General features: G+C 30.4%; 1 protein-coding gene across 1 annotated transcript in view; it reads left to right on the plus strand.

Annotated features, from left to right (window-relative positions):
• Positions 1–26701, plus strand: part of LOC145303416 (intraflagellar transport protein 27 homolog) — a 57168-nt gene that overhangs the window by 18662 nt on the left and 11805 nt on the right. Inside the window, exons 2-4 of the mRNA XM_080144743.1 lie at positions 11843–12015; positions 21272–21351; positions 24332–24391. Coding sequence (XP_080000869.1) covers positions 11976–12015; positions 21272–21351; positions 24332–24391 — 180 coding nt within the window. The 5' untranslated portion in view covers positions 11843–11975. The remainder of the gene's footprint in view (positions 1–11842; positions 12016–21271; positions 21352–24331; positions 24392–26701) is intronic.

Here is a 26701-nt window from a genome sequence, read left to right on the forward strand (position 1 = left end):
TTTTTTGTAGCACATGATAAGGTAAAGCCGTAACAATTACCCACTAGTATGACATCGAGAGGCCCCACCAGAAGCTACTGCATGGTTCAGATTCAATTCACCAAATGGCAATACAGCAGCCCCAGTACTTTGCACTTGCTGATAGGACAGCCTCCTTAGTGGTTAATCCAAGGTTCGGGTCCCTGACTATCAGGCGGATAACGTCAGCCCAGACAAAACGTTTACCTCCAGCACCCTTACTAGTGACATGGCTACAAGGATAGACATAGAAACAGAAAATTTCGACCAACTCTGCCGACTGTCGCGCAAAATACTGCCAACCTAGAAAACAGCTTTTTCTTCTCCCTTTGTCAGAAAAATCACTCATTAAAAAATGAGGACTGAGGGACAAATAAGAAGAAGCAAGAGTAACAGGAGCTGCCGATAACGCATCCACAATGCGTTTTCTACTCTCCATTTAAAAAAAAAACAACAAAAAAAAAAACTATTAAGTATTGTACTTAATAACAGTCCAACGGACGTGTTTAAGGGAAAGTATGGTGATAGATTCCCCTCTCACGGACTAAAAATGAGTACAATTAGGTGATCTATTTTTGCAATCAACTCGGTAGATAAATAAACATTTATGGACGAGAAAAAAAAGCTAGCATTTAATACAACAGAAATACATAAATTAAATACTGAAATAAAATGTAGTTATTAATATTTGAATCTAAAAATAAAAAGTGCGAATTAGTAGAGAAAATCACTTATCACAACAACACTTCCGTCTCCAAACTGCAAACTAGTGAAGAATTTAACTTTTAATAGCGTTCAGAAGATTTTTTTTTTTTAAATTAACCGTTAAGAGAAAGCGTGATTTTATTCTGAACTTTAACTAGTCACGTTTTAAGAAATTTACGATATAAAAGAAAAGCAGATGGGGGGGGGGGTTCTTCCGAAGTTAGTTGGTGACGTTATAAGTAATTGTGAGATAAGATGGGAGCCAGAAATTAGGGGTGGGGGACTGAAAATGATAATATAATGGATTGATTATACAATATTTAAGATCAACTTGGTAGATAAACATTTATGGACGAGAAAAAAAAAAAAAAAAAGCTAGCATTTAATACAATAGAAATACATAAAGTAAATACTGAAATAAAATGTAGTTATTAATATTTGAATCTAAAAATAAAAAGTGCGAATTAGTAGAGAAAATCACTTATCACAACAACGCTTCCGTCTCCAAACTGCAAACTAGTGAAGAATTTAACTTTTAATAGCGTTCAGAAGATTTTTTTTTGGTTTTTCAATTGGTGATTAATATTATTATTAGTTATAGCAATTGATGATTAATATTATTATTAGTTATTGCAATTGGTGATTAGTAATATTATTAATCATGGTAATTGGTTATTAATAATATTATTAGTTATGGCAATTGGTGATTAATAATATTATTAGTTATGGCAATTGGTGATTAATATTATTATTAGTTATGGCAGTTGGTGATTAATATTATTATTAGTTATGGCAGTTGGTGATTAATAATATTATTAATCATGGTAATTGGTTATTAATAATATTATTAGTTATGGCTATTGGTGATTAATATTATTATTAGTTATTGCAATTGGTGATTAATAATATTATTAATCATGGTAATTGGTTATTAATATTATTATTAGTTATGGCAATTGGTTATTAATAATATTATTAGTTATGGCAATTGGTTATTAATAATATTATTAGCTATGGCAATTGGTTATTAATAATATTATTAGTTATGGCAATTGATGATTAATATTATTATTAGTTATTGCAATTGGTGATTAATAATATTATTAGTTATAGCAATTGATGATTAATAATATTATTAGTTATGGCAATTGGTTATTAATATTATTATTAGTTATGACAGTTGGTGATTAATATTATTATTAGTTATGGCAGTTGGTGATTAATAATATTATTAATCATGGTAATTGGTTATTAATAATATTATTAGTTATGGCAATTGGTGATTAATATTACTATTAGTTATAGACATTGATGATTAATATTATTATTAATTATTGCAATTGGTGATTAATAATATTATTAATCATGGTAATTAGTGATTAATAATATTATTAGTTATGGCAATTGGTGAGTAATAATATTATTAGTTATGGCAATTGGTTATTAATAATATTATTTGTTATGGCAATTGGTGATTAATATTATTATTAGTTATAGCAATTGATGATTAATATTATTATTAGTTATTGTAATTGGTGATTAATAATATTATTAATCATGGTAATTGGTTATTAATAATATTATTATTTATGGAAATTGGTGATTAATATTATTATTAGTTATATCAATTTATTATTAATATTATTATTAGTTATTGCAATTGGTAATTAATAGTATTATTAATCATGGTAATTGGTTATTAATAATATTATTAGTTATGGCAATTGGTGATTAATATTATTATTAGTTATGGCAGTTGGTGATTAATATTATTATTAGTTATGGCATTTGGTGATTAATATTATTATTAATCATGATAATTGGTTATTAATAATATTATTAGTTATGGCAATTGGTGATTAATATTATTATTAGTTATAGCAATTGATGATTAATATTATTATTAGTTATTGCAATTGGTGATTAATAATATTATTAATCATGGTAATTGGTTATTAATAATATTATTAGTTATGGCAATTGGTGATTAATATTATTATTAGTTATGGCAATTGGTGATTAATAATATTACTAGTTATGGCAATTGGTGATTAATATAATTATTAGTTATGGCAATTGGTTATTAATATTATTATTAGTTATGGCAATTGGTTATTAATAATATTATTAGTTATAGCAATTAGTTATTAATATTATTATTAGTTATGGCAATTGTTAATTAATAATATTATTAGTTATGGCAGTTGGTGATTAATATTATTATTAGTTATGGCAATTGGTAATAAATAATATTATTAGTAATGGCATTTGGTAATTAATAATATTATTAGTTATGGCAATTGGTAATTAATAATATTATTAGTTATGGCAATTAGTTATTAATATTATTAATAGTTACGGCAATTGGTAATTAATAATATTATTAGTTATGGCAATTGGTCATTAATAATATTATTAGTTATGGCTATTGGTGATTAATAATATTATTAGTTATGGCAACTGGTAATTAATAATGTAATTAGTTATGGCAATTGGTGATTAATAATATTATTAGTTATGGCAATTGGTGATTAATAATATTATTAGTTATGACAATTGGTAATTAATAATATTATTAGTTATGGCAATTGGTGATTAATTTTATTATTACTTATAGCAATTGATGATTAATATTATTATTAGTTATTGCAATTTGCGATTAATAATATTATGATTCATGGTAATTGGTTATTAATAATATTATTAGTTATGGAAATTGGTGATTAATAATATTATTAGTTATGGTAATTGGTGATTAATATTATTATTAGTTATGGCAATTGTTGATTAATATTTTTATTAGTTATGGCAGTTGGTGATTAATATTATTATTAGTTATGGCAGTTGGTGATTAATATTATTATTAGTTATGGCAATTGGTGATTAATAATATTATTAGTTACGGCAATTGGTGATTAATATTATTATTAGTTATGGCAATTGGTGATTAATAATATTATTAGTTATGGCAATTGGTGATTAATATTATTATTAGTTATGGCAATTGGTGATTAATATTATTATTAGTTATGGCAGTTGGTGATTAATATTATTATTAGTTATGGCAGTTGGTGATTAGTAATATTATTAATCATGGTAATTGGTTATTAATAATATTATTAGTTATGGCAATTGGTGATTAATATTATTATTAGTTATAGCAATTGATGATTAATATTATTATTAGTTATGGCAGTTGGTGATTAATAATATTATTAATCATGGTAATTGGTTATTAACAATATTATTAGTTATGGCAATCGGTGATTAATATTATTATTAGTTATGGCAGTTGGTGATTAATATTATTATTAGTTATGGCAGTTGGTGATTAATAATATTATTAATCATGGTAATTGGTTATTAATAATATTATTAGTTATGGCAATTGGTGATTAATAATATTATTAGTTATGGCAATTGGTGATTAATAATATTATTAGTTACTGCAGTTGGTGATTAATATTATTATTATTTATGGCAGTTGGTGATTAATAATATTATTAGTTATCGCAATTGGTGATTAATAATATTATTAATCATGGTAATTGGTTATTAATATTATTATTAGTTATGGCAATTGGTTATTAATAATATTATTAGTTATGGCAATTGGTGATTAATAATATTATTAGTTATGGCAATTGGTTATTAATAATATTATTAGTTATGGCAATTGGTGATTAATATTATTATTAGTTATAGCAATTGATGATTAATATTAGTATTAGTTATTGCAATTGGTGATTAATAATATTATTAATCATGGTAATTGGTTATTAATAATATTATTAATCATGGTAATTGGTTATTAATAATATTATTAGTTATAGCAATTGATGATTAATATTATTATTAGTTATTGCAATTGGTGATTAATAATATTATTAATCATGGTAATTGGTTATTAATAATATTATTAATCATGGTAATTGGTTATTAATAATATTATTAGTTATGGCAATTGGTGATTAATAATATTATTAGTTATGGCAATTGGTTATTAATAATATTATTAGTTATGGCAATTGGTGATTAATATTATTATTAGTTATGGCAATTGGTTATTAATAATATTATTAGTTATGGCAATTGGTGATTAATAATATTATTAGTTATGGCAATTGGTTATTAATAATAATATTAGTTACGGCAATTGGTTATTAATATTATTATTAGTTATGGCAGTTGGTGATTACTAATATTATTAATCATGGTAATTGGTTATTAATAATATTATTAGTTATAGCAATTGATGATTAATATTATTATTAGTTATTGCAATTGGTGATTAATAATATTATTAATCATGGTAATTGGTTATTAATAATATTATTAATCATGGTAATTGGTTATTAATAATATTATTAGTTATGGCAATTGGTGATTAATATTATTATTAGTTATAGCAATTGATGATTAATGTTATTATTAGTTATTGCAATTGGTGATTAATAATATTATTAATCATTGTAATTGGTTATTAATAATATTATTAGTTATGGCAATTGGTGATTAATAATATTATTAGTTATGGCAATTGGTTATTAATAATATTATTAGTTATGGCAATTTGTGATTAATATTATTTTTAGTTATAGCAATTGATGATTAATATTATTATTAGTTATTGCAATTGGTGATTAATAATATTATTAGTTATGGCAATTGGTTATTAATCAAATCAAATCAAAATAGAAACATACGTAAAAAAAAGTGTTTCTAATTGAGAGACTATTAAAAAATTAGCTCTATCAACTGGAACGTCCAAAGTTAAATTTATTATCCAACAAATTATAGGAAGAAATGAGAAAATTCTCATTTTCTTATTTAAAATTAAAGAACAATCTTACTTGACATAAAAACCTGAAAGACAAAAAAGATGCAAACATAAAACGTATTTAAAATGTTCTCCCTTTTCAGTCTTTTTCTTTAAGAAACATTCTCTCAATCTTCTGGGACCTTCTGTTTTTTATTTTTAAATAAAAATGTCCTTCTACGAAAGAGAGTTCTTTCTCTAACCACTTTGGGTTAAATTATCTTCCAAAACTGTCTCTTAGAAGTTCCTTGAATAAAGAGGGAATTTCTTTTTTTTCCTTTTTTTTTTTTATTGCATTTTCACTCCAGACAAGGCACAGTGCCACTTTGGTGTAGGAGGCTACTATTTGGGACATAATTGCAGGGACACTATGTAGGGAGTTGAGCAGCAAAATGTCTGTTTACATTACACTTGAACTTCTGCATGTCAGTACAGTTGAGGAAGCAGGAACCAGGAAGGGAATTCCAAAGTCTAGCAGTTCTGGCAAAGAAACTATTAGAGTAGAAGGCTTTTTTGGCATTTGGAGATCTCTACTGTATATGGGTGGGATTTTGCTGCTTTTTGGGTTTGTCGGGGGCATTTACGTTGAGAAGGTACAAGGGCTCGGAACACCTACCATTAAAATACTTGTAAAACAGGAAGAGAGATGCAACATTTTGTCGATAGAAGAGAGGTTGAAGTCTAGCTGACAGTTTGGGATGTATTAAGTTGGCGACTCTCTTTTAAACCCTGTCCAGAAGTGAGAGACTGGTAGCAAATGTACCAGCCCAAATATGACAATAATACTCCATACATGGGCGAATTGTGGCCTTGTAAGGTGTAAGTAAATTTCTAACACGGTAGAGAGAGCCCACCTTACTCGCAGCAGTTATGCTTTCGATGTATCTGTTCCAACTCATGTTCCCTGTGAACGTTAAGCAGAAGAATTTGAACGAAGTACTTTCAGGTTGTGTATCTTTAGCCATAGCTATTGTTGGTTGAGAAAGTTTCTTGTAATTGTTAAAGGAAGCAAGCTTAGTCTTGGCAACAAGAACATGTTTGCCTGAATCCATATTGTTAGCTGGACAGAAGTTTAACAACCGTAAGGTGGTGGACTAGAGTGTGATTAATTAGCAACTCAAATATCTTGGCGAAGAGAGAGAAGGGGTTAATGGGTGATAATTTAACGGATCAGTTCTTTTGCTAGAATTCTTGTCAACTGGTACAGAAGCAGTTTTCTAGCAGTCAGGAAAGCATGATTCATTAAGGCATTTGTTGAAAAGTTTGGAGAGAACTGGAGCAACTTCAGTCGAGCATTTTTTTTAATAGTACAACCGGGATGATATCAGGTCCACATGCTTTTGAGGTGTCTATTTTTTTTTATGATATAATGTACTTGGGAAGGGGTGATTTTCAGATCATCTAGTGTGGTTTTTGTCCACAAAAGAAAACCAGGGCAGGAATGGTTTGCTGGGTCCAAAGTAGAGTTTGAGGCAAACCGACTGACAAGCATGTTAGCTTTCTCAATTGCCGTAAAAACAACTCATGATTGTTGGATAGTAGAGGGATTGTTGATTGCCCATTATTTACTACACCGTAATTCCTAATTCTGCATTTCAATGTGTTTTCTGGTGGTTTTGCTGTCACTGTTTCTTTTTTATAATTACTTCTAGCTTCTATATATTTTTGTTTGTTTGTAATGGACTTATGTTGGATAAATCTGCAGTATGCATGCTGCCTTTGAGCAATCGCAACTGCGCAAGCAGAAGTAAACCATTGGAGAAAGTAGGGTTTGCTATAGAACTTCTGTGTGGGAATATGTGCTTCAATTGCCACTTTGACTCATTCAGTAGTCTCATTTGCACATAGTTCTGCAGTTCTGGGGCATCTCTGATGAAATCCTGATGGCTTCCCAATCAGCCTCCTTATAATACCTTGTCATTTTGAGCAATGGCTCTTCAGCTTTGGGTCAAGAGTTTAGGGCAATTTCTACCATTATCACAGCATGATCAGCATTCCCGAGTAAGCTATGAGCATTTGTTACACAATCATCGGGAACTGTGATCAGAAACAGATGTAGAAGTGAGGCTTGTTGATCTTGTTGATCTTGTCGATCTGGGAGATGGGTTGAAACCGTAACTGTCTGCGATAGGTAATGAGATATGGAGAAGCTATTTGTTATGCTACCAGCTGTGTCTGTATAATTAGAGAATCTAAGCCAATTACTGTGATGGACACTGAAGTCACTAAATACATGTCTGTGCACACTAGTATCAAGGGAGAGTGTCGTATCTATGCTGTCAGAGACTTGGTTGATTTGGGTTGAGGGAGACCTGTAAAGCACATGAAGGCCTGGTTTTCTGATTCTAGTTTTGATTCTCTCGTCAAGGGGAGGTTGTTTTGATTATAGACTCCAAGCCAGTGCATGTCTGTCTGCATCCTTACGCCAAAGTGGGAGATAACCAAATGTATTGAAGTGATTGGAGATGGAAGAGTGTAGGTTAGTTTCACTTAGTGCTAAGATATCCGGGGTGTTGATAAGAAGAAACGATTCAGCATCATCTAAATTAGTTCTAAGCCTACAGATATTTGTGAATGCAAGCCTCAAGGGAGGAGGCGAAGTGGTGTTGTTAGACTTTACGCCTGGTTTGATCGTAATTTTTGATTGAACTGTCATTTTATTTTATTTGAAAGTTTCAGCTTAGGATGAGAGGTGCTGAATAAAGTGCGATTGAATGTGATATCATACACTTTGGTGTAAGGAAGGCTTATGATGATATCAGGTTGATGATAATGAATGGACTTTAAAACGTATCAGAAATCTTTACAAATTGCATTAAAATAAAAGACTGTCTGATTCACACTGCAACAGAACTTTATTGAATACTAGCAGATGTACTTGGTGTTGCCCAGTATTAAATGTAACGTTATATTACTTTTAAATAATGAAGTAAAAAAGGGGAAGGAACTGAGACATGTGCATGTGAGTATTATTTTTTTTCTAAAAAGCTCACTTCTTGTAAGTAAAAAAAAAAAAATACTCGCTCTGAGATCAAAAGCAAAACAGTGAGTCAAGTACCAAAATGTATTTGGCATTTTGCTGCACTTTTTAAGATTTTAAATATTTATAAATTTTTTCATCATAAAAAACGATTATTATATTGATTATAATTTTTTGACAGAAGAAATAAAATGAATTGCATATAAAACATTAGAAGAAATTTTTTAAATCATCCTATAATTGGATGGATGAATAATAATAATAATAATAATAATAATAATAATAATAATAATAATAATAATAATAATAAATAATGACAATAAATATTGTCAAATTTTGTAAATAAATTTTATAAAAAATGATTATTTAGTAAATTGATTTTAATTTTTTTTAATTAAAAAAAATGATTGAAATATTTAAAATCAGTAAATTGTCAATATATTTTTTATATAAAAAAGGATTATTGGATTCTTTTTAATTTGCAAAACAAAAAACGATAATGAAAAAATTCAAAATCAACAAATAATTAATAAATTTTGTCATAAAAAAATTATTTACACACTACAGACATAATTTATGTATAATTGATTATAATGAAGTAAAACATATTATTACTTTTTTTTTACATAGGCATCACCACTTATCAAGGCCAAGTATTAATAAAACAATCGTTTTTTATGACAAAATTGAATAAATTCGCTGATTTTGGATTTTTTTAATGTTGCTTTTTCTTTTACAAATTAAAATTAATCTAATAAGCGTATATGATATTAGAAAGCATGTGTGTCTATTTGCAGACATGTTTATTGTTGCATTTGGTGAATGTTAACTAATTTGCATATTCCTTTGTCAAAGCATTGTTTTGTTTTGAGTTCAGAAAGTAATGAATTTGTGTAAAAGTACTTGTTGAAACCCCCCCCCCATTAAAACGATTAAAAGCAATGTCACATACTGTATAGGGAAATTGTGTTGGAAGTATGATAATAGTTAACAGAATTTGTGTTTTGTTTTAATGGTATAACTTAGTCGTTAAAATATTTTTTTTTTACAATTCTTAGTAAAATAGAGTTCCATCCCTTAGAACAATTGACCAAACAATGCTGGGCAATCTGGTCGATTATTATTATTAGAAAAATAAAACAATTAGATTTTGGAAAATGTGTATTTACAGTTTGGAATGTTTATTCAGGAATTTAACTCATAAACAAAATCGATTTAGGAATATTAAAGTAGATTGGAATTTGGTTAAGTTAAGTAAACAAAGTTTTAGCTTATGTTAATGACATGTGATTTGGTCTGTTTTGCTGACATAATAGTTAGTTAACAGAGATCAAACTAAGGAGTTGGGAAGAAATGCATTAGTGTGGATGACCCTGTTTGAAGTAGAAAGGGAAACAAGTGAAAATGTAAAAAGAGACTTTGCATACTGAATTCCGACAAAGGAATCCATAAGACGAATAAAAGCCACGTAAAATATAACTCGTTGTTATGGCGTTCTTTTAGAGTTTGGACAAATGAGAAAGTATGTGATTCTTTTGGTCTGAGACAAGCAGACATATTGTTATCGTATGATTGTAAGAAAAGCTGTGGGTAAAAGTTTATGTGTCACGTTTGCAAACTATGTGTATTTATGAAGTGGCCGCACACACAATGAACATTTTACATACAACTATAGAAAAACATTTCAACTACTAGACGACACACACTTTATATATTATTGGAATTATTAAGGACTAACAGAGTGCCCTGTGATTGGATAAAATGGGAAGCCTGCGATTGGTTGTTTTTTCATCCAATCACAGGGCACCCTGTTAATGACTCCTTAATAATTCTAATACTGCATAGGCTTCTTCATTTCTCTCATTATTGTGTCCAGCTCTAACAGGGTTTACGCCTAAAATAGCGTCTTTTAGGCCAAGCGAACATAGATGACCTAAGAATTTAATTTCCCAAATTTTGTATTTGGTTTCGTCTGCTTCGAATAATAACCTGCTTATCTGAGCACGTAACGTGTTGAGTGGTGCATTTTTGGTGGAATAAAGATAAGAAACGAGCTGAAATTCGAAGGAGGAAATATAAATACGTGGACGAATAGAGAGAGGAATTTTTATTGAGGCACAAAGAGAAGGGGATTGTGGGATTTTTACAATCAAAGGGAGATAATCGTTATATGAGTTATTGGACTTTCAATAGATTGTTTCAAATTCATTTAATCATTCATTCATTTGAAGCTTTTATTTTCATGGCAAGCACTCAGCTGAGCTTCAATCTATGGTCCCCCCCCCTCTGCAAACTTTCCCGAAAAACACTCGTCTAGCCAAAACCACTATCAATAATTTCTTACACTCTTTATCTGTGCCTAAACCTAAACGTAGATTCCATGAACAAAGCTTCTTTCTTAGAACTGCACACTTGTGGAACTCTCTTCCGATTGCCTGCTTTCCAGCTGACTACAATCTGATTGTCTTCAAGTCCAACATAAACAAATTCTTGATGAACCGTCCCCCTAAGTAATCCAATTTATGAAATTCCCACTACTTATGCTTACTACGCTATAATCACATTGACTAATGTATACCCATTAACCCTTATCCTCGAGTGGCCTCCGGGCCTTCATAAGTGGTGACTTGTGTAAAAAAAAAAAGAAGCTTTTACACTCGTTTGCATCTCTACTTTCTCACGAATTTGAAGATGGCCATAATATAGCATGCAGAGAATCAGTCCTGTGGTATTGTGTTTCACAGATAAGAAGTTCTTGGAAAAGAAACTGTTCATGAAAATCTCTTATTTTTGTAAACAGAAATTTTTTTAATTTTTTTTTCTAAATTTTTTTCGTCGACATTTGTCTGTAAATTTCATAAACAAAAATAATCAAACATGATATTAAATTATACAATTAATTGTTAAACAACTGTATTAAATTATTTTCTAATTTCTGGTTGTTATTTAGAATCCAACCTAATTACTAATTACAAAACTAGAGAAAAATCTTTATGATATACGTACTCACGGAACGGAACTGTCATATTCCAAAATTCACGTAAATTGATCAAATAATTTTATTTTTTTTATAAGGAAAATAATTCTTAAGCGATTTTAAGCAATTAATGTGAAATCGGTAGTATTACAAAGCTGATCTCCCAGATTTTAATTATTGTGAACTTATCTACTCTTGTTTGTTTAAAGATAGTTACACGAGACAGTCCCTTTTTGCTTACTTATAAAATTTGATTTTCTTAATAAAAATAAACTACTTAATCAATTTACATGATTTTAGAAGGATAAATATTTTTCTAAATATATGTGTGTGTTTTATTTAGGTTGAATTCTAGATAAGAACTTAATTTCTCTATATGATTAAACAAAGACGTACCGACCGCAATGTGAACACGTGATATTCGACTGTTTACAAATGTTCAACTTCCGGTTTCCACATCAAACCGTCTGACAGATATGGCGGCCACTCTTCTATATGCTAAAGTTCTGATTTTAGGTAAATATACACATTTATTTCATCTTTTATTTTATTTGTGTTTAGATGTAATAATCGCGTAAGTCATTTTGATCTTTTCTTGTGAAAACGAAGAGTTTGTTTTGTTTGTAAAAATGCGAACATGCCCATGGAATATTTATTGGTTGACATATTTACCATGGAAACCAAAGCTCTGACAGATGCAACTGTAATTGATTGCAGATTTTTTTTTTTGTTTGTGTGTATTTTTGAAAATTTTTGAATATTGTTGTAATCTTAAATATTTTTTGTTAAAAAATCCTTTTCTGTTAATTTCTTGGTACTCATGCACTTATTGATCCGTGCTGAAATAATAACGTTATTATGTAGAAAGCCATTCTTAACATGGGGACGGAAGGGGGTTGTTGTGTTTGTGTACTTGTTCTGTACTTTCACCTAACAATTTAATAAAAACAGATATCGTAAAACTTTAATTAAACTTGAAAATACTATTTAAAAAAATAGCGCGGATCAATAAGTGCACTTGCACTAACACCAATTTCTTTTATTTACTCGAATTGAATATTGATTTTTAGCGTGATGTAGTTGCATACCGATTCGATATTGACGCGTCGCATCGCATATCTGCTTCGACTGTGAATTCTTGCGGAGCAATTTTACTTTATCGGTCCGGATGTAAATGTCCATAATGAATAATTTCTTTATATATATATATATATATATATATATATATATATATATATATATATATATATATATATATATAAACAAAACAATAATCTCAAGTTATTAAAAAGAATGCAATTTCTAATTTAGGTGTGCAAAAATTTGTTATCCATTCAGATCCTTCGCTGATAACCAAAAATTACAGGCACTACTTAGGCTTGACATTTTCAAGGACTTCTCATCGAATAATTAGTTGAAGTGTCGAACGATTTTTTCTTTGAACGAACGTTATGGGTATGGATTAGGGCTCGAGTTCAATGCTCGGTACATGTTAATTGATGGCAATACGAAGTGTAGGTGTGATCGCATACCAAAACAGACTCATAATACGTAGTTACCAAGCCAAAGTGGCATCAAATGACATACATTGAATAGATTAATTACCGAAAAAAAAAAGAAAAAAAAGGTAAATTTGCAGATTAATACCCTCCGCTACCTCCCCTACTGAGATTCTACTTTTTTAGGCGATTACATTTGAACACTGAAAAAACGTGTCGGAAAAGAAAAACAAAATAAAGCAAACAAACAAAACGATTATTTTAAAATTTAGAGTGGAGGATCAGTTTCGTATCCTTTATTTCTAGAGCATATTTTTATCACTAACCCCAAGTCTGAGTCGCAAAATCGTAAAACCACCAGCAATCACCTATAAAATAGACAACCTCCTCCCCGAAAACAAGCAAACAAACAAAAACGCCCAGTATTTATCTTCCATAGCAAAAAAAAAAATAAAAATAAAAAAATAAATAAATAAAAAATTGCTTAACAGTCCTAGAATGGGCCAAATTAAAGGATCATTTTGTGTTAAATCTATATGCAAAACTGATACCCCACTCTAAATTTCAAATTAATCCTTTTTTATTTTTTCCGTCAAGTTTTTCATGTAATCCATGTAATCGTCCCAAAAGTTCTATCGTTATTTTCATGGCATCTGAGTTCCAATCTATGGTCTTCTCTTGCCAAACTTTTACAAAAAACACTTATCTAGCTACAACCACTACCAAAATTTTCCATTACTCTCTATCTGTGCATAAATCTAAACGTAGATTCCATGAACAACACTTTTTTACTGAAACTACCCGCCTGTAGAACTCTGTTCCACTGCCCTGCTTTCCAACTGAATACAACATGATCGTTTTAAAGTTCAATGTAAACAAATTCTTGTTAAGCCGTCCCCTTGAATAATCAAATTATACCCATTTCCACCAGTAATGATTAGAACGCTGCTGTCTCGATTAACACCATACACTAATTCATCCTTATCCTTGAGTGGCCTTCGGGCCTTGATAAGTGGTGACTTCTTTAAAAAAAAAAAAAGAAAGAAGAATCTCATTTTTTTTTTTTTTCTCTTTGGATTTCGCACAAGATATTAATCCAAATCATAATATCAACATTCAGGGCTTAATAATAATCGGAAGAGTTTAACAAAAAATTAATTTAATAAAATTTTCTATTCCAGTAACTTTTTTCCAAGAACTGTATGATTTGTGAAACTCTTTTCCTGCTGACGATTTTCCTTCTACCTATTGTTCCTGTCTTTGCAATAATCATCTTACATTCTTGTTATCTACTTACATCAAATGGCTTCACACCTTGTCTGGAGTGATTGCCATAGAGAAAATAAAAAACAGCTGATAGCAGATTAACATTTCTTATCATGAGGAACAGCCCTGTGAGGTGGTTTGGTCAATTGCTTGATCAATGCGTATCATATCAGGCATGTTAAATATTGAAAATACTTGGGTCAGGCTGTGTTATTGTCACTGACTTTGGTAGAGGTCATCTTGGAGCGTCTTTGTGTATAGCGAAGAACCACACCAACATTTAATATGATTTGGGTTATAAAAGTTATGTTTTAGTAAAGGAAGAAAACACACACACACACACACACACACACACACACACACACACACACACACACACACACACACACACACACATATATATATTAATGTACATTTCCTTTGGCCTTCATGAAGGGGAGCCTAAAAATTGCTGCCATAGTTTCAAATGATCTGAAATAACAGCAAGTTGAGACTTGATTCCAATATTTCTCATATGTCATATCTTCCCTCTTTTGGAAATAGGTTACGATTATGAATATCTCCAGTATTAAATAATCCTTATACACTGTGAAATTTACTTTATGTATGAAAACCAAAGCTCTACCTGTAAAGTAGCAGTTATGCCGTAAATAGACAAACAAACAAAACAGGAATAGAAAGAAATAAAAATCCGAATCAGCATTTTTTTCTTTTTTAACAAAAGTTTTTTTTATTACTGTTATAATTGTTTTAATTATTCTAATTATTCTAATTGTTATAATTATTCTTATTGTCATAATTTTTTTAACTGTTATAATTATTCTAATTGTTATAATTATTCTTATTGTCATAATTTTTTTAACTGTTATAATTATTCTAATTGTTATAATTATTCTAATTGTTATAATTATTCTAATTGTTATAATTATTCTAATTGTTATAATTATTCTAATTGTTCTAATTGTTATAATTATTCTAATTGTTATAATGATTATAATTGTTATAATTATTATAATTGTTTTAATTGTTTTAATTATAATTGTTTTTTAATTGTTTTAATTGTTATAATTATTCTAATTGTTATAATTATTCTAATTGTTATAATTATTATAATTATTATAATTGTTATAATTATTATAATTGTTATAATTATTATAATTGTTATAATTATTATAATTGTTATAATTGTTTTAATTATTAGAATTGTTAGAATCATTATAATTGTTATAATTATTATAATTATTATAATTGTTATAATTATTATAATTGTTTTAATTGTTATAATTGTTTTGTTTTAATTGTTATAATTGTTTTGTTTTAATTGTTATAATTGTCATAATTGTTAATTATAACAATTATGACAATTGAAACAATTATAACAATTATAATAATTATAACAATTATAACATTCTAGGGCTGTTAAGCAATTTTTTATTTATTTATTTATTTTTGCTATGGAAGATAAATACTGGCCATTTTTGTTTGCTTGCTTGTTTATTTTTTTCGGGGAGGAGGTTGTCTATTCTATAGGTGTTTTAATTGTTATAATTATTTTAATTCTTATAATTGTTTTAATTATTATAATTGTTTTAATTGTTATAATCTATATATTAATTCAATAGTTTGTGTGTTCTTTTGTGTGTCACGCTTTCTGGCAAATTTGATTGGTTGAGATTTTATTCTGGAATAGAAATTTAATTTCGGAATACACATTTATGAACGCTCTAGGTTCTATTCGATTAGTGTGTTCTCACAGATATATTTGTTTTATATTCTATAAAATTTAGGGTTATATCTTTCAAAAGTTGTTAAGAAATAATTGATTTTAAGTCATTCCATAATAAAATCGATAACAAATCTCTCTGCTGGCGGAGACAGAAAATTGAGCAATTATTTATTTATTTTTTTCATTGTTTATTTTTTTACATTTGTTTATTGAGAGAGAGCGAGCGAGCGGCTGATGTTTTCGTAATATATTATTACTCCTACTACAACGTTATGAAACCTTAACTTTCATGAAAAAAAATGTGACACATTATTAGCAAAACGAAACCTGTTTTGTACATAAAATATTTTTCTAAAACATTAACTCTAAAAAAATATGTATATATATATATATATATATATATATATATATATATATATATATATGGTAAAATTAAAAGCCAAGAACAATGTGAGATTTTTTTTTATATAGAGTAAAATTAAATGAAAACAAAAGAAATAAATTTCTTTTTTTTTGTTGTTTGTTTTTTCTTTTTCACACAAATTTTAACTCTAAACAACAGTAATTTTTTTTTCCTGTCATATTCAATGGTGTTATAAATCTCAATATATTTCGGACCTATTAAAAAATAAAAAAAAATGTTGCCATATGCACTGAATTCTACAGAAAACCCGCCAGCAAACGCCTCTTCGTACATTTCAAATCTGCACAACTTCTCAAGGACAAACTAAACTACGCACATGCTGAAATCTCACGCATACAAGACAAATGCACTAACATCTCCGACAAACATACACACACTAACAATTTCCTACAGACCCTCTCACTAAACGGCTACCCTAATACGATCCTATCCTCACTTAAAAAGAAAAAACGCAACACCTGACCCTTCTCTAACAATTGTTTTCTAAAACTACCCTTCCTCAGTGACAAAATCTCATCTTCAATCCGAAAAGCCATCCGCAGCGAGAGACTCAACATTCAACTCATCCACACTGGATCTACTTTAAGACAACAGCTCAACCGAAAACATCCATCGCATACACCTTCCCTTTGTTCACTCTCTAATTGCCCAATATCACACACAGGTTTATGCTTTAAGAACCATGTTGTTTACGACCTACAATGCGCTAAATGCAGTGCATCTTATATTGGAAGCACTACCAGTTTGCTTCACCACCGCATTAAAGAGCATTTAAACACTACTGCTTCGTCGTTCTATAAACATATTCGCACTTGCACTAATTCAAAACCGGATTTTCACATCAACATTCTTGCTTCTTCAAGAAACGTAGGTCAACTTCGTATTCTCGAATCTGTAATTATTTAAAAAAATACTCCCACACTAAACAATAGACTGGAATTGAGCTCCGCTTTTATAATATAAGTTTAAAACATAAGAAAAACAATAATTAAAATAATAAAAAAAAAAAAAATTATTGTTTTAAAATAATTAAAAGATTAATAAAATCTCACAGAGTTGCCTCCCTTCAACCCTTGCTTGAATAGTCATCTCCCTTGATTCACAAACGCAACAAGTATTTTAAACACCAACTGATTTATTTTAACGTTCTCCTAACGTCATTTTTTGTTCTATATTTCGCGGTATCACGTGGCAAACTCTGTAGCTGCTTTTCCAATTTTGAACACTCTTCCGCTGTCTTCTCTTGGAAAAAGGACTAATAGGTCTGAAATATATTGAGATTTATAATACCATTGAATACAACAGGAAAAAAAAATTTTACTGTTGTTTAGAGTTAAAATTTGTGTGAAAAAGAAAAAACAAACAACAAAAAAAAAGAAATTTATTTCTTTTGTTTTCATTTAATTTTACTCTATATAAAAAAAAAATCTCGCATTGTTCTTGGCTTTTAATTTTACCTTATAATTTTCTTCAACAATGCTTCAAGCAAACTACAATCTACTTATATATATATATATATATATATATATATATATATATATATATATATTAAATGACAGTTCATTTTTATAAATAAATTATTTTCATTACAACATTGTTTTAACGAACACTAAATTTGTTTTTAATTCTATAAAATTTAGGGTTTTATCTTTCAAAAGTTGTTAAGAAATAATTGATTTTAAGTTATTCCATAATAAAAAAACGATAACAAATCTCTTAGCCGGCGGGAACAAAAATTGAGCAGTTATTTATTTATTTATTTTTTTTTCATTGTTTATTTTTTTACATTTGTTTATTGAGAGAGAGAGAGAGAGAGAGAGAGAGAGAGAGAGAGAGAGAGAGAGAGAGAGAGAGAGAGAGAGAGAGAGAGAGGTTTTAATTCTTCATAAGTTTTGGTTTCGGTTTCGAATATAACTGATGACACTTAAATCATTTATGTTTTTTTTTTTACAAATAATGTTATCAAGAAGTCTTCATAAGTTTTGGTTTCGGTTTCGATTATGGCTGAAGGAACTAAAATTATATGTATATATATATATATATATATATATATATATATATATATATATATATATTCATAACTTTTTATTTTGCTTTCAGTTCAAGCTAATACACCTATGAATATATTTTTTTTATCTTTGAAATCGTAACTTCATAACATATAAAAATCGATAGAACATTAACTCTATAATAATATATACGAAATCTGAAAGAATTAAAATATCATATTTAAACATACTTTATGACCGAGCTTTACCGGGCGTTCGTGCTAGCTTAGATAAATACTTTTGCAGTTTTAACCAAAAAGCTTAAATAATATCAGAGCGTCTCCGTTTACACTGAACATCTACAGAATGTCAACATCAATATATTACATATGAATGGGTCCCCTGTGGAATTTCCACAGGTCCCGCTAGTTATTATAATTGTTTTAATTATTACAATTATTATGACCCCGGCTTTAAAGCCTCACACTCTCACCTGTCCATTGGCAAGTGGTTCTCCTTCTGACCGCCCGTCAGGCACAACTGACCAATTCTCATCTGTGACTTCACATGTCCATTTCTTTGGCGCTGACTTTGTTTATCTCCGCAAATACGTGTTGCATTTTTTCTCCTTTTTTTCCTTCCTCTTCTTGCGCACACTTTCTAATTTGCATATGTGCAATTTTCTGCTGCTGCTGCTAATCTCTTCGCACGCTGGCCACCCTTTGCTGCTGCTGATACGTTCCACGCACTCACATGCACTATGTTATATACCAGGTTAAGAGAAGCAATTCATAAATTAGATTAAAAAGATGAAGAATAAAAGTTGCGTTGAACTTTATTAAATTATCAGAACAATAAGGACGAAAATGAGAGAAAAATGGAAAAGAACTTCTTTAGGCCATGGCATTTCGAAGCTAAAGAGGAAAAAAAAAAAACGGTATTATGATACTATATGGGTATACAAAGATAAAACCGGCTTGAGAACATTTAAATTAGAAATGAAAAAGTTAAAAAAAAAAAAAAAAAATGGAGTGAATTAAATGGGAGATGGATATGAGAAATGAGAAGTTTTGATAAGGGAGGGGGTAGAACAATGGGAAATAGAGAAGAAAAATAGGAAATAAAAACGAGAAATGATAAAACAGTGTAGAGAGAAAGGAACAAAAGAAAAAATTAAGTAGAAAAAGGATAGAAAAGTTTATAACAGAAAAAGATAGTCCAACCAAAGTCTTTAGAAAAATAATTTGGGTGTGACAACACAAGTCCAATAGAGTTTGATTCAAAAATAAACTCTAAAGCTATGAATTTTCGGTAAAGTAATCCTCAATAGAATCCAGGTAGGACGACAGTAGTCCACATCAGTTCGAAAATAAACTTTAATGGAAGAAATCTTAGAAAAGGTAATCTTCAATCAAGCCTCAAAGGTCATTAAATCATCAGGAAGTGCTTTGAGCATGGACAGCAATGGAAAATTTGCATATTCCACGTGTCTAGAATTGATCCAGGGAGGTCTCAAAGACTAACCCCAATGTAGAATAACTAGGTGTATCCATCCCCAAAAGAGCCTCACGTCAGTAATCCGTCCAAGCAATCAATATGTATGGGCATATCTAAAATAACTTTTAACAGTGTAACGTAAGATTAAGAGAAAAGTAATCATTAGAAGAATTGGGAAATGTAATTTAAGAGAAGTGATCACTCGAAAAATGATGGCAAGATTACATTCTAAAAGTATGAGTTCAAATGCCAAAATATTCCTTAAAATCTTATTTTTAAAAAAGGAAACCAAATAAATTGAAGATAATATTCAATTCAAAAATAAAATATAAATTAAATGGTCTATGTCCAAAAAATCCAATAGAGTGTCAGTTATAGAGCAAAATGGGAGATACTCATAGTGTTATAATGCTGCCTTTTCTCCTTTTCTGATGAGAAGCATTTAGCTTCGAAATGCTATGACCTAACGAGGTTCTTTTTCATTTTCGTTCTATGTAACTTTTATTCCTCATTTTTTAATTTAATTTATATATATATATATATAATGTTTAAAGGCCACGTATGCTTTTAGAATATTGATTTAAAGGTTATGAGGGTTTTTTGAAGCATGAAAACGATGTTACATTTTGTATTTAATATTTTATTTTTTATATTTCAAGCGGTCCTCTGCTCTTGGTCGCAAAAAATATCAAATCGAAAATGAAAGATGTCGAAAAAAAAACTCCTGGAAATTTGTTATATGGACAACGTTCATTCTTTGCACCAATGTTCGAAAGAGTTCATGTGAATTATTTTACCTGTTTGTGGAAGACTATTCCACAAATTTGTTTCAATTTCCAACCCTTCAATATACATATTGAAATCAATTGCATCTCCTTTTTGCTGTTTGAATTAAACGATAATATGTTGCAAAAATTAAAAAAAAAAAAAAAATACAGCATTCTTCTTCCACAAACGGTTAAAATAATTCACACTTTTTATCTCATAACCTTTTCCCCATCCATTAGATTTTTCTGAAACTTAGCAAAAATGTGAAAGCAACGCACTTCTTACATTCATCATTTCTTCACTATTTTTTTGTGGCATCATCTCACATCCAGCACTAGAGGGGGGGACCACGCACATGCGGCTTATTCTGTCCTTTTCCAGCCACATGTGTCTTTTTATCATGTGTTTTTTTTTGTGTCCTTCTCCAGCCACGTGTGTCTTTTTATCCTGTGTTTTTTTTCCGTCTTTCTCTGGCCACATGTGTTATTTTATCTCTTTCTTATTTGCTTTGTCGTCGCATCACACACTGATTTGATGATTTGTGAGAAAGAAAGGATTTGAAAGAAAGTCTATTAAAATGTTCATTTTGTTTTTCTATCTGTAGGAAGTTCAGCTGTTGGAAAAACTAGCCTTTGTCATTCATTTCAAAATGATGGAACTCACTTTTCTAAAAATTATAACATGGTGAGTTTTTAAATTTTATTTTTAAATTTTATTTTTAAACTAGCATGGGTGCCCGGCGTTGCCTGGGTATTTGGAGGTGTATGTTGAGCAAAAAGAAAAAAAAACGGGGAATTTTTTAACTTTGACTCCTATCATGACATCTTAATATTTATTGTTTTGGGCTCAAATCAAGTTATTAAGTTAGATCCATGTCCAAGGAACCTATATCTAAAATTTCAAGTATTGTCGGAGGAGTTTGGTAGAGTTCTCAAAGGTCAAATCGTTGAACTTTGACCCCTTAACAACTAAATTTCTGGCCGAAAACTGATCACATAGATTTTCCCAAATCTCAGTACCCTGTATATCAAATTTCGAGTCTGTAGACTAAAAATTGAGAGAGTTATTGCGTAGGGAAATGTTCAAGCACACACATGCAGACAAACACACAGACACGTTCACTTTTATAGATATATAGATAGATTTTTATTTTTTTTGTTTATGAATTTTATGTTAAATTTTTAAAATTTACTTTTTAAATCTTTTATTTAAACAAAAAACATAAATTAATTGTTTCAATAATACTCATCTCAATGAATTCCAATTAAATTAATTGTTTCAATAATACTCATCTCAATGAATTCCAATTAAATAATATAAAAAACATAAGTAAAAAAATATTTATACAATCACTTCGGACTACTGTTCTCATCTTGAGTGTTATTTGAAGAACGTGTCGGTTGATGTAACTTGTTGAACTTTCTGTTGGACATATAAGCTTTCTGTCGGATAAAAATTTGAATGGGAACCTTTGGTTAATCTATGGAGAGTAGCTTGCTCTTGTTCCATCAATCTAACATCCAGTGTTTCACATCATGAGTAAGCAGCCATTACGGGTCTTTCAAGCCGACTTTGAAGATATGAGGTGGCATAATAACCCTCACTTGAAACCACATCAAAGACCATAACCATGGCCGGAAACTTTGTTTTCATCACCCTCAGTACATCCCTGTTAATTGTGGTAATCCAGCGATGCATTTTGAGGGTGTTGGCAATGGTCCTGTTGTCATAACTTTAATCGGTAGAGAGCATGAGTTGTACAGCAGCGCATCTTCAGCGCATCTCACTCGAACCTTGTGTTACTTTCAGACATGATAGAAGGCTGCTATCGCTCTTGGGATTTGTACACAACTGACCAACTAGTAGATTGCAAAAAAAAAGAAGAAGAAAACCGCCTTTCATCAAACGGAAATGGAATCATGTCATCATTTCTGGGATGACAATTTTATCATTCCACCATATAGATATTCAAATATTCTATTAAAGTTCTCATTTATCTCTCAAACACTGAGTTAGTAAAGAACTTGAGAACATTTTTTTTTTTTTACATAGGAATCACCACTTATCAAGGCTCAGAGATCACTCGAGGATAAGGGTTAAGAGTGTACAGTAGTCAATTGGACAATATAGTAATCGTTAGTAATGGAAATTCGGTAAATTTGTTAACTTAAGTGAACCGGCTCATCAAGAACTTGTTTATGTTGGACTTGAAGACAATCAGATTGTAGTCAGCTGGAAAGCAGGAAAACGGAAGACAGTTCCACAGGCGTGCAGTTCTAAGAAAGAAGCTTGTTTCATGAAATCTACGTTTAGGTTTAGGCACAGATAAAGAGTCCGTCTTTTCAATTGACTATATAATATGTTATAGTATACATTTCTTGTGGTCTCTTAGTCTTATTAGATTTCAGGACAAGAATTCATCTAGTCTGGTAGAGTATTCAGCTTTGTACTGTTAACTTGAGATGACATCACTTGAAGAAGGTGTAGAATTCCTTGTAAAAGTCTGTGAGGGTTAGTCATATTGAGATCTTATTTGTGCTGCAAATACGAAATGTAATTTTAAATATTTAGTGAGGATTTACTTATAGGAAAAGTCTCTGCATGCCAGGTTGTCCTAATAAACCCATACAGAAGATCTTAGACACTCGAGGATCTTAGTGTCTAGTAGGCATTCAAGTCATCTCTTTTATTATAGACTAGCCTGGGTGCCAGGTGTTGTCTGGATATTTGGAGATGGGTGTTGGGCGAGGACAAAAAAAAAGTGGTAGTAGGCAGGCAGGCTCGAACGCGTGACGCGAAGGTGGAAAGAAAAATCTGACGTCCACCGCTACTCCATGACGCGACTGGAAATTCGGAATGTTAAAATTAGCAAAAGTCAATCCAACTGATACGATGACTTGCAAAAATGGTTCACAAAAAATCGACTCCTCCTTGTAGAAAACTGCCCAGTTGAGGGTGAAGGAATTAATGTTTTTGCCCAATTTTTCAATCTTTGTCGTCCGAGACGTCGAACTTCAAAATAACACCGATCTTGTGAAAATCTGCCACCTCTGTCGACATACATACATACATACATACATACATACATTTAAACAGACAGGTGAGATTTATATTATAGATGTGTGTGTAAAAAGGAAACTTGTTTATCTGCTTGTCATGGGTTGCTCATCCAGAGCAAACCTAAAAGTCATATCAATTATAAAATCTCCATCATGGCATTGATTGATTTTTGATTTAATCCCAGGAAAATGAGAGGAAGGGAGATAACCTACTTTTAAATTATGAACAAATGACATTTTTTTCAGGTTTAACAAATTCTTGATGGTTTATATTCAAATTCGTTAAATTTATTTTTTGTAAATTAAAGTAAAAAAAAAATCGGCGAATGTTTAGGACCCCCCTCCCCCCTAAATTCCACAATTTACACTTTTTTTAAAATCTGAAAATTAAGTTTGTAATTGATGAGATTAACATGTAAAAAGAAAAAAAATATATAAAAATTGTAGAATTTAGAGACGGGGATGGGGGCAATTTCTTAAACGTCAACCAAAAAATCTTTTTGTTTTTAACATTTTTCACATTGAATATTCTATTATAATAGAACATCTTGTTTTATGTCATTCTTTTTCTTTCATGTTGATTTCTGTTTCCGCTTTGATTGCAGACAATCTATATTGATACGTTAGTGAAATCAGTGAAAGTTCCAGGGACAAAATATAATGTTGTAAGTAAAAATGATTTCTTGGATTAATTCCATGACTCCGTTTCATTGTTATCTTCATAATAGTTTGTACGATGTGATTTTCTTCAGCTATATCTTTTTGAACTTAGTTAATAATTGTACTTGGGAATCTGTATAGAATTTTGAACTGAATTCTTTGATTTTATTTTGTTTTGTAGAGAAAAATTGTTTTTGTTTTAGCTTTGGAGAACATGATTGAGTTTTGCAAAGGGAAAGAAAAAAACAAACAAACAACAATAACATTAATGTTTGGTGCATTTAAGCCAGAAAGCCGATTGTGGTGTAAATGAAGAAAAAAGAAACAAGAACGACCGACCGCGTTTTTGTGTAGCTTACCTCGTGTTCATAATGAAGAAGAAAGAAACAAAAATGGCTGCCCTGTTTCTTTATATGCCTACAGGGTGACCACGAGGTATGCAAATGAGATGCTCCTGATTGGAGATAAAAGAGGAGTGATTTGGGGAAGGAAGGCATTCTGAAGTTAGATTGCGAGCAGAGAAGTTGTATTTGTAGAAGAGAAAAGTCGGATCCGGGGAGAGAAAAGCTAAAGTTGCAGAAGTTCGTTTTGGAGTGAAGAGAAGACGTGTCAAGTGGTGACCAGAAAGTGAAAGTTCGGACAGCAGTGTCACGCAAACGATTTGGTGATTTGGTCTATCTTAAGGCAGCCTGATCTGGCAGCATCAAAATGAATTTCAGAAGACAGCTGCTAAGCATAAATAGGCTATAACACATTGCTCAATAAGTTCCAGAGCCTGATACATAAATGGTGCCTCTAATAAAAAAAGTCCATATTATTTTTATAAAGTACTAACCTTCAAATATCATGTGTCAACATTTGAGCCTAATCAGATTATTATTTTACTGATGGGACATTTTGCGGGGGACTCTTCTACAATGTAATATATTGATGTTGGCATTCTGTAGATGTTCAGCGTAAATGGAGATGCACTGATATTATTGTAAGTCTTTTGTTAAAATTGTAAAAGTATTTTTCTAAGCTAGCAGGGACACCCGGCATAGCCCAGTCGTAAAGTATGCTAAAATATGATATCTTAATTCTTGCAGATTCCGTATATATTATAGAGTTCATGTTCTATCGATTTTTATATATTATAAAGTTGCGATTTCAAAAATAAAAAAAATATATCCATATAACTTGGATGCATCAGCTATAACCGAAACCAAACTTATGAAGAATTCTTGGTAAAATTATTTAATACAAGAAATGGAAGTTGTTGCGGACCAGGATATAAAATACCCTAACTCGCTACAAGAAAAAATAATGAAGCGAATTGAATGAAGGAAACAGAGAACTCAAATGCTGGAATAAAATAAACATGTTGTTTATTTTCTGTTCAGAAATGAAAGTCTTCGGTGTACACGTGTTCATTCAGCCGTTGACGACTACGCGCATGGAAGGAAAGGGAATGCAATAGAGAAACGCGAAGTGGCAAGCCGTCTGTAGAAAGAAATGGTTAAGCTCAATAGAACGTCACGCACATGTCTGTATCGATGGGCCAAAGCGAAGGGGAGATAGAGTGAGAAAAGTCAATCCAGTTCATGGAGAGAGAAAGCGTATAAAGTGTGCTTGCGCTTGCCCCCACATTACAGTAGCAGGGAAAGTGACATTGGAACACGTGGTCGGTTCGTTGACTAAGCAGCTCGAACGCTGGTCCAGACGAAAAAGGGAAGTTAACAGGTTTTGTTGACTTTTATACTGGAGTTAGTGTTCTGGGTGCATATGTCTGGTTTTCACTTAAAAGGAAGTGACGTCACAGCTCGGGTGTGTGTATGCACATGAATGTGAGTGTGTGTATGAGGCTGTGTATATGCGTGCGTGTGTGTGTGCGTACGTGTGGGTGTGTATATGTGTGGGAAAACATGTTCGAACAAAGTCCATAACAATTAAATGATAGTCACTCAGATGTAAGTGTGACACACAAAATAAGTAACGCGCACACTATCCTATTAATATATAGATAAATGACAGTTATTTAAGTGAAGCTTGTGTTTCAGATTTTCAAAGCAGATAAAAAATCTGAATTTCGTGTGTTAATAAAGCATTGCTTTCTGATGGGGGAAAAATACTGTCAAAGTAAAGCAATGGCTCGATAAATGTTATTTGGAGTCTGCTCCATCTGAAACAACAGTTAAGAAGTTTTATACTGACTTTAAGCATGATCGTAGAAATACAAATTATGTTGAATGTGTTGCGTTGTGTGCACTCAGTCTATATAACTGCGTGGACAAAATGGTCGCCGGACAAGTTTACCGACGAGTGTATATTTGGAA

This window comes from Euprymna scolopes, chromosome 19 (genome assembly GCF_053919585.1).
Source record: "Euprymna scolopes isolate OS-2025 chromosome 19, ASM5391958v1, whole genome shotgun sequence".
Taxonomy (NCBI): domain Eukaryota; kingdom Metazoa; phylum Mollusca; class Cephalopoda; order Sepiida; family Sepiolidae; genus Euprymna; species Euprymna scolopes.